Source organism: Terrapene carolina, unplaced genomic scaffold, assembly GCF_002925995.2.
Source record: "Terrapene carolina triunguis isolate 2854851 unplaced genomic scaffold, T_m_triunguis-2.0 Scaffold58, whole genome shotgun sequence".
Lineage (NCBI taxonomy): Eukaryota > Metazoa > Chordata > Testudines > Emydidae > Terrapene > Terrapene triunguis.
Window position 1 is genome coordinate 80815169 of NW_020664409.1, and position 17398 is coordinate 80832566.

The 17398-nt window shown below is 38.8% G+C and overlaps 1 protein-coding gene across 36 annotated transcripts in view; it reads left to right on the forward strand.

Moving 5' to 3' along the window:
• RIMS2 (regulating synaptic membrane exocytosis 2) overlaps positions 1 to 12797 on the forward strand; it is a 791243-nt gene extending 778446 nt beyond the window's left edge. For all 36 annotated transcript variants that reach the window (XM_026663674.1, XM_026663617.1, XM_026663622.1 and 33 more), the window contains 5 exons: positions 4828 to 4969; positions 6409 to 6521; positions 7357 to 7458; positions 8457 to 8596; positions 9935 to 12797. In XM_026663674.1, the coding sequence (XP_026519459.1) occupies positions 4828 to 4969; positions 6409 to 6521; positions 7357 to 7458; positions 8457 to 8596; positions 9935 to 10153 (716 nt within the window). In that variant the 3' untranslated portion in view covers positions 10154 to 12797. The remainder of the gene's footprint in view (positions 1 to 4827; positions 4970 to 6408; positions 6522 to 7356; positions 7459 to 8456; positions 8597 to 9934) is intronic.
• The last annotated feature ends 4601 nt before the right edge of the window (positions 12798 to 17398 follow it).

Below are 17398 nucleotides of genomic sequence, written 5' to 3' on the forward strand. Positions count from 1 at the left end.
CCCTTTGGACTGGGGACCTCCTCCCTTGCAACCTTTCCCAGAGGACCCAGGCATCTCCCTGCCTCCCCCAGCCCCCGCATGCCAGACTCCCAGTCACAGTATAAGGGATTCAGCTTGGGGTTTGTTTTTTCCATAAAAACACCCCACCCAGTCCCTTGCACTTGTTCATAAAAACACCCCACCCAGCCCCTTCCATTCTGAACTCCCAGCGTTTTGCAGTTTGGCTTTTTTCATAAAAACACCTTTACTTCCTCTTCTAAATGGTATTGTGATATTGGTGTATGATGTTAAACAGCAGCTTGGCAAAGCTGCCTAGAATATGCACTGAATCAGCAAAGCTCTCAGTTGCCCTGGAATTAGCCCCTCCAGGGTCAGCGTCACCTGCTTTTACAGCTGTTCTGGCAGAGCTGGAGGTGATTTCAGGCAGCTTGTACGTCTGTCCTCACCCCCAAGAGGACTTAACAAACTACACTCAGATACCGTGGTGATGAGTGCGACACAGATGTCTAGATCTTCTTTAAAAAAAATGCTGAAACAACTTGAGCAAAATTAAAAATGTGACTGAAACATAACTTGCATATTCTGGGACCCAAGTCTACCAGGAAAACCAAGGGAGAAAATTAGAAAAGATCTGCTGGCAGGCTGACATTTATTAGACCTATTAGAGTCAGAGCCTAACGCAACCTGAATATTTGACTGAAGTGACTGGATAGAGCTTTAAAACTGTATTCCTCTTTTGACTTCGTTGGATGTTTCCCATATAGTCAGAATAGTAAAACTCCATGGCACCATTGCTTCAGCTGGAGTTACAAATGTGTAGCCGGAACTGTTTGAAAACACCTGCAGTCCCCACTATATTATGAAACTTGCACTATATCTAGGAGAGTGTTTGGGACTAAACCTTGGCAGCAGGGGTCTGTTTAAATAATGTTCTTTGTGCTGGCTGGGGTCGTATAGATATTCATCTGTTATATCTCACCTGCAAAAATAGGTTTTAGGCCTGTGTCTAATTTGTGTAATGTCATCCAACTATTTGGCAAGATTTCTCTCATTAAGTCCTAACAGAGGGTGGTGAGTTATTTAAACACTCTCTACATTGCTCAAAAATGTTACACAGATCCTGGTGATAATGTGTATAATGATCCTTTGCAACTCTAACAATAAACAAAAGTTGAGTAGAGATTGGTTTTACTATGATTATTGCATGTTTCAAATGTATACTTTTCTAATATATGTAATAGTAATAAAACTGCAATAAAAACAATTTTTAAAAAGGCAGGATTTCTCCTAAATATGTACAACATTTACAATTTACAGAAGTGTATTCTACCCAGGACACTACAGAATTCCTGTTAACATTAATGAGCACATGAAGAGAGTATACCACCTTAGTAGTTTTAACATAGACTATCTCTGAAGATGATCAGCTTTTGACCTCTCTAACTAGCAAAATTAAAGTCTGGGAGTTGAATGGTTTGAGTGATGGGGATATATATATCTACTTCTCTAATCCTCATATAGACTATATAAAATAAGAGTTTTATTCAACAAAATTACTTGCTCTATTTTTTTTTAGGGATTTTAATAGTTTGGGGTGGGCTTGATTCACCACTGCTTTGTACTTTGTGTAGTCTGTGCAGACACAGTTCAAGGTGGGTGTAAAATGGTACCATTCTAATATGGCAGCATTTTATACTCACTCTGCACAGGTGTAGATGACTATGCAAAGTACAAGGCAGTTGTGAATCAGGCCCATGGTGCATGAGGTTTGAAAACATTACTCTGATTCTGGAAAATAGCCAGGGAGAGTTGCTGTGAGGAGTTGTGCTGTCTGTTCATATCCTATTATCAGGAATTGTACATTTGTAAAGAAAAGTAGATTAGGATAATTTAATAAGCCTACATTTGCCATCTACTTATTTTTCTGTCCTAACAGAAATAACCCACTTCTTGGGTTCCAGTGCATGAACCACTCAGTGCTGTAACAATATCAATGAAGTTAGCCATAGCTAGGTTAAAGTGTTTAGGAGTTAGTTAAAGACAAAAGATCAGAAGTTGTGATTATATTTAGTGTGTTTTGTATATTCCCAAATCAGCAGCTGTACTGGAATTTACTTTGCAGAGTGATGAATTAAGGTTTACTCCTTGTAGCTTTGGGCAAAAATTTCAGAAAGTGTTCCATCATAAGTATTGTGGGTCTATCCTTGTTACATTTTGGCCAAATAAGCAACTAAAGATTTAGCACAAATTACTTTTTTGGGGTAGTAGTATATATTTGTTCCTTAATGTCAAATACTTTTTGTGTACAACTATAAAACTTCATTCTTGGTTTATTCACTGTTCCACTTAGATAAATGATGATCACGTGAAATATGAATTGCAACTATTATGGGTTTTATATTTGTTGTATCTTACAATGAGTCACTTAACAACAATAACAGTTTAATGGTGAAAATAGTAAGGTTTGAATTATCAAAGTAACAAGGGGCAAGACAGAGGGATATATTCTCCTTATGGGTGCACAGACATAACTGTCACTAATATCAATGCAAATACAAGTAAGTACAGAGAGGAAAAGAGAAAAGGAAGCTGCTCAGAAATACCCAGAAAAAATAAAGGTGTGGTGTTGTGCAGTTAAGAAGACAGACAGTCTCTTTTGAGACCATAAGACAACTCTAAATTGACTTCTGTTGAGCGCTTACCAATGATTCCTCATACAACTTTATTTCAACCCCAATCAAGGGCTGGGGATGATGAGGGTGTTTAAAGTTATTCCAGATTAGGAACCTATACACACACATAAAGGTTTAGGTTAGTTTTGGACTGGTAACTTCCATGCAACAGCAATGTTCCTTCTTCCACTCAGCCATCCCTCTGGACTCTCATCTGAACTGAGTCACTTGTTTCAGATAAAATGGATATGGGAAAAGAAGAATATTTTAAAATGAGAAACCACAATAGCCACACTCAGAACAGCTGGTGAAATAGGTGCACATGTGCTGAGCCTTGAGCAGCTGTTGCTCTGATGATTCTTTTGCCTCTTCCATAATTTCACAGTAAATCAAGTTGCAACATATGTGTTCATTCTTAACGTAAGTTTTGTTGAAGAGTGAAGGCAAATAGATTTAGAATTGTCACTCTTCCTTACATGATTAACAACAGTTAATGACAAGACCAAAAGACCATTCTAAAGGTGTATTATAGTGACCTTGTAGAATCATGCACAGTGGAAGTGTTCTATCATGTTTGCATTAGAGAGTATAACAACACTGAATTGGGAATGATCAGTACTTGAATATAAACTGAACAAAAACTAACACTGAATGGGGCTAAGAACATTTTTTAAAGAGTGTAATATTGCATGTCTCTTAATGTGAAGAGTATGGGGTTTCCGATATTGTGAACCTTTTATGTGGCCTCCACTGTAATGCAGTGTACAATAGATAGATGCCTGTTTGGCCATGTAGCTGTGTAAGAATATTCTTTTGTTCCTGACATAGTAACTGGATTTTAGATCAATTCTGGACCAATGTTGGAAGTTGGCTGTCAACTTCCATTAGTTTAATCTAAATAATAAAACCAGTAGACACTTGGAACAGTACAAGCAGATATAAATGAAATTGTCACCCTTTGCCCTTCATTTTTCAGATCTAATACAAAGCTCTTAGTTCTTGTATTTATGTTTATTGATATTGATGGATGTAATTAGTTTTGATGTAGCAAAAACTGATTTTGCTTTATTGGATGCTAAATTCATGAGTGGCCAAAATTTTGCAGCAAAGTTAATCGTCCTATTATTCATCATATCACTGTAGTGATTAAAAGTAAAAGCCTTGGGCAGTATACAGGCTGAAGTCAGCTATTTATCCAAAGAACAGGGCCAAGCAACTGGAATTCAAGCTTCCCTACACCATTCGCTGGAATTAGAGATTAGCAACTCAGACATGACTTGGAATGACCACCTCTAGTCATGAAAGAGGGAAGTTTAGTCTCTATGCCGCTTCAGTACTTAGCTTTTTTGTCAAAGCTATCAACAAGTGTGGCACCTGGAGAATAGATCATAATCCCTAATGTCAAATCACTACACCCAAATTCTACTTTATTCATTTTTTCTTCTTTATCTGTCTATCTCAGTATCTAAAATTAAAATAGAACATATGTAAGCACTGATGTCTACATTTAGGTATAGAGATAGAATTTCCATATTATTGTGCATAAAACTAAGCACAAGCTGAATTTCTTCTGCAATACATAGATAAAGCTAACTAACTAAAAATAACAGGAAAGGAAAAGGAAAGATCTGAAATAGGGATCGTATTTTGTTGTTCACCTTCCTCAATAATAGATATCTATAACTTCATTAAGCAAATGATGACCAAATGCTTTTTTAACCTGAATCAGACCATTTCTGAAATAGTGTAGGTTTTAGTTTAATAGTGACATTTCAACAGAATCGCTGGAGAAGAATGCATTTATCAAAGGACAAAATATTTTTAACTACACTCAATTGTGTATGTAATAAATCTAATTACCTTTGTGAGTTGAATATATTTCAAGGGTTTTTATGTTCTCGTTCTCTCAATGCTGTCATAAAAAACTGCAACTCATAGAACCAATATATTTTAAAAGATCTACAATATCACAGTCTGCTGATTGTTGTGTCAAAGTGTCTGTTGCTCAAATATATGTGCACAGTATTTTTAATACATATTTGTATATTCCTACTTTGGCATCCTTCTATAATATGTATTGTCTATATTATTGCCCTCAAAGTAAATCTATTTATTATAGTGAGATACCACTAAGTGTTCTGGTCTGTTTTTACAGAAGCCGGTGGTAAGAAGCTGCGGAGCACAGTCCAAAGAAGCACAGAGACTGGGCTGGCTGTGGAAATGAGAAACTGGATGACACGTCAGGCCAGCCGGGAATCTACAGATGGCAGCATGAACAGCTACAGTTCTGAGGGAAAGTGAGTAAGATTGACTGGTTATGATGTTCTTGTCTTATGTTTCTCCACTAAACTAGTCCTATAAAAAAACAGGAGCTGAATCCTAAAGTCCATACTCAGGGCAGAACTCCCATTTAAATCAATTTGCTTGAGGGAAGTTTTCCGAGTAAAAACAATGTCTAAAATGTTCTTCTATGATCTGTATATGGAGGGATCGCCTACTGCCTATGTTGTAGTTGTTAGTGTCACTTTGCAGCACCATCACTAAGACCTGCAGAGAGTTCTCAGTGAGTCTAGGATCTGAGTGTATAGATTGGGAGGAATACAGATGGGTGTACTAAGTGCATCGTACCTCTTGTAACCTGGTGGAGAATCTGCCATCAGGAGTCTTTCTACTCTGTGAAACCTACTTCAGGCAGAGGACCTCTAGCACATCTTCCATGATCCACAAATTCTATAATCGGAACCTACTTCTTTTTCCAAATACCCCTGCCTATACTGACACAACCTGTTAGAAAGTCGTCAAGGTGACCCTTTGTGTGTTTTTGCATGGGCAAGAGTAAAGATTTGGCCCTATGTTTTTAACTTCCTACACTTGGCTTTTTCAAGAGGGTCCAAGTTAAATAATTCTTTAAATAAAATCTGCACAAATAGTTTACACAAATATCTCACAAAGTATGGTTTATACGAATGTGGTGTACTCTACCAGGCAATAGACTCTACAGAGCTTGGTGTATCAAAGTACATAATTTTTATATGGCTAGAGCCATGAAAATAATTTGTAATGAATAATTAATTTGACCCGTTTTTCCTCTTTTTTCTGTTCATAAATCATCCACAGAAAGATTGTGTCAAAAGTATTAGTTATTAACCAGATAATTTCTGTGACTAATTTTTGGTCTGTAGTTGTTCACAGGCAAATTTTAGTATATGAAATTTGAGTTCTTTTGTTTAATTATATAAGCCTTATGGTGCATTTCTCTTCCCTGATTAGATAGGAAGAGTTTTCAGGTGCAAATACACATGCATGTGATTCTGAAAATTGTTTCCATGAATATTTGCACACTCAATTAAAGTTCACTATTTCACCAAACATTTCTGCCATTACTGGCATTCATTTGCTTGAGTATTTGTAGAAAGCAAACACAGTCAAAGTGAGTTCACTTAAAAATGTAAACAAATATTTGCCAAAAACTTTACTTCAATGCGACTGCTCGTGTGCTTCAGGTTAAATATGTGCTTAAGTACCTTGTGGAATCCAGGCCCTTATTAATAGCGCAGGAATTAACAATATCTTGATGTAACAAAAAAGGAGCAAGATGGAGAAATGTCATAATGGAGGAGAGAACATGAGAATTAGATCATCCTAATCAACTGTGTACTGGAGCCTGAGTTGCCATTGGTTGAGATTGTTAAAAAGAGCTTGCAAATGGTAATTTAAACTGTTCTGTTTCCTTTAGTCTGATTTTCCCAGGTGTGCGGTTGGCCTCTGACAGCCAGTTCAGTGATTTTCTAGATGGACTTGGCCCTGCCCAGCTAGTAGGACGCCAAACGCTGGCAACACCATCTATGGGTAAGAATTCATATCTTGCAGTTTCAGCATAATCTTTGTGGTCTAATAATTAAAGAACCATAATAGGAATCAAGAGAGCTGAGTTCTAGTTCTGGCCATGCCATGGACTTGTTGTGTGATCTTGAACAAGTCACCAAGGGCCAAATTTTCAAAAGTGTCTTCTAACTATCGCGACCTCATCTTCAGATGAGATTGGTTATTGTTGTTGATGCTCAACAGCTCTGAAATCAGGACCTAGGTGACTAAAGTTGCTTATTGAAATATTCAGACACTCAAAACTAGAGGTTCGGTTTTGAAAATTTGGTCCTTAATCTCTCTGTACCTAAGTTTCCCATCTGTAAAATGGGGATAATATTACTTACCCACTGGTATGAGCAGCTGGAGATTGTCAAGTGAAAAGTGCTGTTTAAATGCAAAAATTTGTAGTTATTGTTCTTATAACCTTTAAATGTACAAACATCTTTTGATGCATATTTTTTTAAACTAGAAGCATGATGGAAATATTTGCAACAGCTTTACAAATGTATTTTAATGGCTCTTTTAGTGACTCTTAGCTCACTGAAGTGTATGTAAAGGGGAAAAGAAATTTAATTTAGATTAAGGGAGAGAAACCAAGATAAGAATATTATCTGTAGTGGGTTTTGTACTGTACAGGACCTCAAATAGCAGTGGGAAAAAATCTTTAAAAAGTATCTATTATAGTTAATTCCTTATTGACTTTGTTGGTGTTATGTGAAAGAAAGAAGATGTCATATATTAATTCCATAACATGTCACTAATTTATATATGATTGGATGTTCTTAAATTGCAATGTCTCAAAATTTTCCTCTCACAGGTGATATCCAGGTTGGAATGATGGACAAAAAAGGACAGTTGGAGGTAGAAATAATACGAGCCCGTGGCCTTGTTGTAAAACCAGGTTCAAAGACACTGCCAGGTAAGAAAAGAAGAACCAATTTATGTGAATAGGAATACCTTGCTAACACACAAAGTTCTGTCTGCAGAAAAATTTCTGAGGCTTCACTGTTCAAGTTGAGTGAAATCTATTAACAAATAGCTAATAGCAGTGGGTTATAGCATTCATTGTACATTGCAAAGTAAAAATGTACTGACCTGGTATGAAAACATACATGTACATATAGAGATTTCATTTCAACCCCAACGTCAGGAGAAAATGTTAACAGCAAATGTCTTTGGTGATGCTGTGCTCTGGGCTCCCATTAAAGGACTACAGCTATTTTAATAACAGCAAATGCCTCCTTGGCTATAGGGAAGGGAAAGGAAGCATGTGTTGAAGATGTGACATAAGTAATTTAAGGGAGAGGAGGAAGTTAACAAAATGCTTGGAATAGATACATAACTTAGAAAGCAGACAGATACCTGATGTTTCTTTTCTTTTCTTTTTACAATATATTGTCCTACTATGTTAGTATACAGTGTTGAATAAGGGGACAATACAGTGACATGTTTAGCATGTTTTCTTCTGTCAAAATATAAATCAGTTTAGAATCTTTCTCTCCACAGCTTTTTGTCTTGCAGATTATTTGAAAGCATAAACTACTTGAGGCTTGATCCAAAGCCCATTGAAGTCTGTGTCCTTTATTTACTTAATGGGCTTTGGATCAGTTTTGTGGCACATACTGTTCATTGAAGAAATGTTTGATTTTTTTTCAGTTAAAAAACTGAATTGATTCATAAAGTAGACAGTACCAAAAGAGAGAGAAATATAGAGAAGGTTTGAATTCTGATAGACATGAATATGTTACATAAGGATAAAGGTTCATAGTTACTGAATACTGTATTCAAGCACTTGTTTAATTAAGGTATTTATCTACTAAATGACAGGACTCAGCGAATGGCGATAGAACATTGCAGCTAGCTTGCAAAATCTGGATTAGCCTTTCACTTACTCTTCTTCATTTCTTCCCCTCTAAGCACCATATGTAAAGGTGTATCTATTAGAAAATGGAGCCTGCATAGCCAAAAAGAAAACAAAGGTAGCAAGAAAAACGCTTGAACCTCTTTATCAGCAACTTTTGTCATTTGAAGACAGTCCCCAAGGAAAAGTTTTACAGGTAATTTACATCAATATTCTTGTCTATCTGAAAATGTTTCACTTGTACAATTCTCACTGAATGAGCCCAAGACTTCCTTCCACGCCTCGTTCTACAAGTCCTGTTATTTCAAAGCCTTGCTGAGCAGATGGCTACCATAGCAATGACTTATGCTCTATTGATGATTAGCCAGTAAGAGGTGCTGCATGAACATTGATCAGGACACACAGGCAAATGAGAACAGGCACAGGGATGGATTTAATTGTAAGGCCACAACTTTATTAAACTTTAATACCCAGGTGGGGTGTTATCTGCCCCATCTCCCTGTACTAGGCCTTTAACTGGGTCCAGGGTGGGGCTTACAGGGCTCCTATCAGATATTCCTTAACACAGGGTAGACTTTCCACTGCTTACCCCTATGATTCAGCTCACTTTGCTGAATCATCTCACCCTCCCCGCTTGTAAAGGGGACAGAAGGTACCAAAAAGGGACCTTGGTCTGTAAAGTCTTCAGGTCTCCCCTTTTCCCGTAGGTCTGAGATCCACCAACGAAATCCTCGTTCTCTGATTTCTGGTCATTGGCCCTTTTGGCCTTTTATCTGCACTGTACAGTGGTTGCAAGTTGTGATGAACTAAACATTCATACAAATTTCTAACTCCTGTTCCTATGTAACCTGTGTCTCCATGATGCTACGAGGAAAGTGAAAAAACCTAATAAGCCTCAGCGAGTTTGACACAGACAGGGAAAAAAATCCTTCCTGACCTCTAAAACAGTTCCATGGCATCCTAGAAACACAGTTCCTATATTATATAACTACTGGGAGGGCAGGTGGGCTCAGCTAAAATGGAGCAAGAGGCTCAAGAAACCCTGGATCCTTGTTGAGATTAATGATTGTGGGGAGCAAGGAGCCAGTCTACTCCCATCTCCCTCTGGCTGGGCAGTAGGTGGTGGAGTGCTCAGGGAGAGGAGGTGTCTAGCTCTCGGTATATTCCCCCTTCCATTCCAAAGCTGTCCAGCACTTTGTGGATTCAGCCACCCATTAAACTGTGTGTGTGGCATTAGTACAAGCATATTTTGGATGTATTTGGATGATAAACGGTCTCTATTTCACACTGGGTCTCAATCTTTTAGTTCTTATTTAACATGATTAAATAAGTTTACAGCCCAGAGGACTTCTATGGCTGCACCACTATAGCAGAACCAGGGCTAGACCATGCCAAAAGTCCAACAGACCATCTTTCTTTAGGGTTGTTGTTTGTGAATAGGTAACTGGTTACATCTGAAGAATTGGTTGCATCAGATCACAGCTTTCATATTTGTTGCTGAAACATCTCTATCTTTTGTTTCCTTTACCAACAGATAATTGTTTGGGGAGACTATGGACGTATGGATCACAAATCTTTTATGGGAGTGGCACAGATACTTTTAGATGAACTGGACTTGTCAAATATGGTGATTGGATGGTTCAAACTTTTCCCCCCTTCCTCCTTAGTAGATCCAACTTTGGCTCCTCTGACTAGAAGAGCTTCCCAGTCATCTCTTGAAAGTTCAACAGGACCTTCTTATGCTCGCTCATAGCAGCTGTGAAACTGTTGTCATAGCAACCAGCGTTACAAAAAAAAAATTACAGGTCGCAAACCCTGGTAACACTGCATGCTTAATGTTGTGTCTTCTGAGCCTGTTTCTAGGGCTACCAAGCGATCCTGTGTTCTCAGAGGAAGTTGCACACATTGTGCACTAAGGAAGGCCCTCAGGTGAAAGAGTGGAGCTGTAAAGAACTAACAGGTTTGGAGTTCAGTGACACTTAAATTTTGGTCCAATCTGAAGCCATGGATTAAACTAAAAGAATCAATGTGTTTCATGCAACAAAAGTCCTTTTCAATGGCATATCTATTTTGTTGCTCCCTTTTAACTGCCCCCCCCCCCCAAGCCTGGTTATGCCACAGAAATGGAGCTACACCCCTCCCCCATGAAGCCATGTTACAAGTCAGTGGAATAGTAGATGTCAGAAGAACAACAGAAGAATGTAAGACCATCGAAAAAGAAAAGTCAGCTGTCATATGGAACAAAGACCAGAGAAAACTCTTCGTACTAGAATGCTTTAAAAGTTATAGTGGCAGGCTTCATAACTCCAACTATCGCTACAGTGAAACCCCAGATATGATGGACTCTCTGAAAAATAAAATTCTTTGGATATACTGTACTGTATGAAATTAAAGAAACTTTTTTGCATGGACACAGATTTAGCTGAACACTTAAATTATTTTCTTGGGGCTGCAACTTGCAAAAAAAGAATAAATCAGCCATTTTCAACAATTTATATTATTTTTAAAAGTAAATTTCACTAGTGCATGGTTTTAAAGGGGAGAGAATGCAACAGGGTGATACAAAGACACCATGTTTATCATTCTTTAAACCAATCATGATCTGTGTTTTTGCAGACATATATTAAAAATAAAAGATGATAATTTCTAGCTAATATTTAAAATTCTGTTTATGTGACAAGAAATAAGTGTAATATATTAAATTTATTTAAATGTAAAAGGTACAAGCCTTGTAAAGTTCAACATTATGTGCAAATTGTACACTTCTTCCTCCTTTCTCTCTCTTCTGAATCTTCCTTTGACTCTTTTTCCCCCTCTTATTTTCCAGGATGATCCATTATATCCTAAAACTGCTACCTTTTGACTTATTACTTTCTTATGCCCCATATTTGGTTCAGGGTTGCAGATTGTTTTGCATTTCTGAATTCTTGGACAAAAATATTGTTTAAGAGCTTACTTTTTTCAAGCATGTTGAAAAGGATTTTGCAACATGGCTTGGGAGTTCATTAAAGTAATTCAGCATGTATTTGATAAAGAAGATATTTGAACTTTTTGCAATTAATTGTACAGTGCATGGTAACTTATTTTCATTTTTTTCTCACCTTCAAATTGAATTCTGCAGCAAAATACTGGAATCATGTGGCCATTGTAAGATGTCTTCAATAAATTTGTTTTCAGCACCAGCATCATTCATTCAAGGGTTGAACTATAATTTCTTGAAGGTTTTGGAGAGAGAAAAAAAATGAACCAAATGTTCGATTTTTAGGAACTAAATTTCAGCGGTTTCATTTGCACTGAGCCAAACAAATTGCTACATATTTGGAGTCAACCAACAAAGGTTATTAATTCTTCATAATTCTTCTGCTGTAAAGTTCAGTTTTTCATGTTCTATATTTGTGATGGCAACAATGTAATTAGTGAACATCGGTCCGCCATAAAAATGTCACTTTGATTTGTAATTGCCTTAAAGGAAGTAGAACATGTATCATTGAACAGTTATTTGACACCATCACCACAAGCCTAATGCAAAGTCAACAGATTATAAAATATCTGTCTCCATGTAGTAGGCATTTACTACCATTGGGTGGTGCTGCAAGTCTAGATTGCTCATTCATTTCTCATATTTAAAGGGAAGGTAACTGGCTAATATTTAATGATAAACTTTCTCTCTTTTTCTGGGTCTTTATATGCCTTTAATACATAATTATTGTTTAATGGTGAAAACTTGCAATAATTTTAGAAATACACATTGCATTTAACTTTAAATTAAGGCCATGCACACAGAATTATTTTGATTTTGTTTGAAAAGCTATTAATGGTGCCCATCAGAAAACTGTCCATGTTTCATAAAAGTAACAACAATATCACTTTATATGCCTTTTCCTTTATGTGGTGCAATATGATACACATCAAGACTGTGTCTTGTCATTCTGAGATTATATGATGGATGAATGTTAAGTTAATGAACAGACCGGTAAAACTATGTTTATTGAAATAATTTAGACACCTGTGTATCAGCAACAAATAAATGCTAAAGACATACAGTCTACAATATCCCCTAGAATTAAAAAAAAGTACAAAACTGTTTTCCTAATACTATCAGATGCAGTCACACATTCTTTTATGCATATTCCTCTATAAATTATTTCTAATTTTGAAAAGAAGAACATGACCATATGGAAGGATTGTACATACTTGCATTATGCAGTATTTATTTTAAAATTTAATGTAATTTTTTTTTAATTTTCACACATCTGCAACTCTACTTATGATTTAGTCATGTAAATAGCACTATTCCAGTGATCACTGCTGTCTTGTACATAGTACGTTTTAAAAGTTAAAGGGAATTACAGTTGGGGAAAAAAGGGCAGATTAGGCCTGTAATGAACACCAACTAATGTAAATCAAATTCATTCTGGTGATGGTATTTAACACTTTAAATAAAACATTTTCTTTACAGAATTGGTACGTGATGCTTTGTTTCTTTCCTAAGTGGAATGACTTGCACCATTCTTTAAAAGAATTTGTGATCTTCATAGAGCATCACACAGGCAAACAAAAGAATAATGTAGCTTTTATTTTCAGAACAACAATGATGTAAATGAAATACTATTCTTAATACTGCAGCAATACGGCAGCGCTCTTATTGCCAGAAATAGAGGTTTTCTTCAGTCATTGTACTGTAATATTACACTGTCAAAAATTAAACTTCTAAGGACAACATTCTGCTCCACCCCTAAATGCAGGAGAAAACCAGCCCAGTTCTGCAGCATGGGATGAGGCAACACAGCCCCCACACACCCTCTGTGCCACATCACAGGCTCTGAGGGCATGGCTACACTTGCAGATGTAGAGCGCTGTGAGTTAAACTAGCCCTCGGAGAGCGCAGTAGGGAAAGCGGTGCCGTGTGTCCACACTGTCAGATTCAAGCACACTGGCGTGGCCACATTAGCAGCTCTTGCAATGCCACAGAGAGCAGTGCATTGTGGTAGCTATCCCAGCATGCAAGTGGCTGCAATGTGCTTTTCAAATGGGGTGGGGTGGAGTGTGACAGGGACTGTGTTGTGTGTATGTGGGGGGAGAGAGAGTGGGTTTTGGGAGGCTGAGAACATGTCAGCATGCTGTCTTGTAAGTTTAGACAGCAGCAGACCCCTCTCCCGCACTCCCCCCCCCCCGCCTCTCTCTCATATACACTCACAGCAGCAACATTCCACACTAATGGTTGCTTTGTCCCGGAGCAGATAAGCATGCCGGCTGTCAGAAACGGAGCTTTGAAAGGAGATATCCGCATTCCTACAGCCGAGTTCAAAACAATGACAAGAGTGGCCACTTCACTTAAGGGGATTATGGGACATTTCTGGAGGCCAATCAAAGCGCAGTAATGCAACACCTCGTTCACACTGACGCTGGGGTGTTTCAGCCGAGGCGCAGCAAGCGCTATGTTTCTCGTGGAGGTGTTACCAGGAGCACTCTAAGTGCCTTGCCAGTGTGGACGGGTCATGAGTTAGGGCGCCTGGAGCTGCTTTAATGCACTCTAACTTGCAAGTGTAGCCCAACCCTGAATGGCAGTGTGCAGCAGTTTGAGAAATGGGAGGAGAGTGTTGCCAGTGCTTCCTTAGCTATTTAGAGCTATTGGCCAAAATCCTCTGAAAAGGGGAAGCATAGAGTTGAGCTGGACAGTACTGCAGCCCTGAGCCGGCAGAAGCAACACTGGAGCAGCGCTGAGTGTGGTCTGGCTGGGGGAGGAGAAGTCTCGTCCTGGATCCCTTTACAGAACCACAGTACAAAGGCTGTTTGTTCAGGCTTTGGCCAAAATTCAAGTGTTTTGCTCTAACAAGTTCTATACTGTATCTGCTACTTTTCACTAATGAATGACTAAAGGGAGTCATTTTAGACTCAACATAGCAGTAAAGCATCTATCCAGCTTTCAGGTCATGAATGCCTAGCAAAGATTATTTAGTAGGAACTGAATGATGTTGCACTTTACTGGGCACTACACTATGTAGGTATAAATACCAATGAAAGCTTTATGAATTTACACATTAGTGTCCAGGCTACATCTCTTGAAGTGTGAGCATTACATTCAGAATATATGTTGTTATGCCGGAGGGTGCTGGAAGCTGCCAGCAAGTGTGTGTGATTTATGGGCAATCACAGACCTTGCTGAAGCTGATGCATGTGCTTGCCGCCCTTCATTCTGGCTAAAGGGAAAAAAAGCAATTAAGCTCCTTTATTAAGTTAGATGGCTGAAATAATAGAAGCCCAAATCAGAGGCTACATGGAAGGCCTGAGCAAGGACTAAATCACGCATAAGAGGGGTTTCCCTGGGGACTGATTGCAATGCAGGGGGTTATGGCATTCCTTGGCTCGCAGCTGTGTGTGTCTGTATCAGAAGCAGAATGCTAGGGGAAAGCAAGAGAAACACTGGTGAACGTGGCCTGGAGAGGAAGCCAGGAGAGAGCTGCTTTTGGGCAGAGTGCTGGTGGGAAAGTCAGGCTTGGATTTGTGACCAAATAAACTGCCTCCTGTTGTTTGTGCCTACGTTTTCAGGGAAACAGAAACTTATATGCATTCTTTTTAAATAAGCAGGACTGCACCATGGAACCACTTGACTGGCTTCAATTTCTCCACCTAACAGAAACAATTGCAAGGCCCTGAATATCGCCTAACCACTCAGACCAAAAGAGGCAACAATATGGAGCCACTTGTCTACATGCTGCATGGTCACAGGATTTGATTTTTTGGGGGGTGTCTATTGGCTTGCTCTTTTCCTTAGTGGCCTTTCCGCTTCCCCGCCTCCATCTTACCATTAATTTCAAACAAAACAAAACCATATATCACCATCCTAATCCTAATAATCTAGCTAATGGGGTTGGTATGTGACGCTCTCTTACAAATACTGGGCCACCTGCCATGTGCTCTGCATAGTTAGGTTGTATGCAAAGCACTTTGCAGATGGACAGTGCAGTGTAAATGCTATGTCACATTAGTTATTCTATTACAAGTATGTGTACTACAGGTTTTCAAAGATTTTAAAAATTAAATCAGAGAAGCATGCTTTAAATGCATTCTTATAACAATCAGGACAATTAAGTAGCATGAAAATGCTAAAGAATAGTACATCCCCCTCTGGACCAATGGAGCCCTACCATCGTCACCAAATCAGTCACAGAGTTGTTCATAATTGTATACTTTAAAATTAAGTTAAAATGCATTTTACAGAAGATAAATCATGTAACAGTGAAAGAGAATGAAGTTTAAATTGGCATAAAAGTAAGGAAAGCTTTAGATTTCCTAGCTTCCTTGGGAATTTCTGCAAATTCAGTTAACCAAATAACTAGATACCAAGCACACACAAAAATCTCAGCGCGCTCATCCAATTGTGACCATCTTCCATGGTGTTTCCTTAGTGAGGGTTTATAAACAGGCCTTCTTTAGGGGGAGATGGCTAAGGAAGGAAGAAGGTGCATATATTTTGCCATGCAAGAGATATCCCACATTTAGTAACTATTAAAAGAGTAAAGGAGCCATGATCCTGTCAGCAATTGCCTACATAGTTTAAGCATCCTTCAGCTGAAGAAGGCCTATCTGAACTGCCTGCATCATTATTAACTGTGGCAACAACCAACTAGTAACCGATTGACTGAGGAGATAAGGGCCGGTGGCAATGCTACCACTGGAAATCACTGAACCACTGCCCCTCTCCCTGAGTCCAGCCACACACAGAAAAGGAAAGGAAAGCATGATAAAGTAAATGTACCTTCACTCAGCTCCATTAATTTACCCATGTAGAGTTTGCCGATGAAAGCTCTGTGCAAATCAGTTGTGTCCTTATGTGTATTTGGCATTTTACTAAGTTACAAAGACACCATTGGACTTTAGGGAGGGCACCTGCAGCGCTGTAAAAAGCCCTGTAACTGTAACAGAGGACTAAGGAGGGACAGTCAGAAGTGCCTGTCCTTAATAATAGCATCTGCAACTAAAGTTGGATTATAGTGTTTGACTTAAAATTTCCTTAGCACTGCTACTGGTGATGTGCTGAGGATGAAATGGGTAGATGAAGGAGCCAGTGATACTAGGTTCAGCATTACCCATTAGGATGACTCGCCAACTTGGGCTCTGAAACCCGGAGAGGTGGGGTGGAGCTCAGAGCCCAATCTTCAGCCTGAGCTGTTTTATACTGCTATTTTTAGTGCCATGGCACGAACCTGAGGCCTTGTCTACACTACTGGGGTAAGTCGACCTAAGTTACACTATTCCAGCTATGTGATTAATGTAGCTGGAGTCAACGTAGCTTAGGTCGACTTATTGCAGTGTCTGCACCACGCTGCGTCGACAGGAGACGCTCTCCCATTGACTTACCTTACTCCTCTCGTTCCAGTGGAGTACCGGAGTTGCCAGGAGAGCGCTCTGCGGTCAATTTAGCGGATCTTCACTAGACTCGCTAAATTGACCCCCACTGCATCAACTGCAGCAGCGTCGATCCCTGGTAAGTGTAGACATACACTGAGTGTGTAGGTTAAGCCTTGCTGCTGATGGGGTTTTTTTGTTTGTTTTTTACAGAGCAAACATACCCCAAGGGTGCATGTTTGGAAGCAGATAGATTAAGAATCCTGGTGTTATTTTCAAGCAGGCTCTTTGTATGGCCAGCTATATGTTGGAAATTATTTTCTCTGCTGTACAGTTTGTGCAGGCTGTGCTCTTATTTGATATTGCCTTTACAATCACATTGTGAGCCCCCATGACCTCAAGGCTTGATCACTGTAATTTATTCTTGCTAGAACAAAGACAAACTAAAAGAAAAGGTGGACAGAAAAGTTTCAGGCTGTTTTAAATAGACCAAGCCCAAGCAAATTACATAAAGAAGACTTACCACTAGAGCTTGACATTGAATTAGGAGATATTACAATAGAAGAGGTTGTCAAAGCCATTAGTAACCTCAAAAATGGGGAACTGGCTAGAGTGGAGAATATTGCTGGAGAGAGGCTTAAAGCAAGTG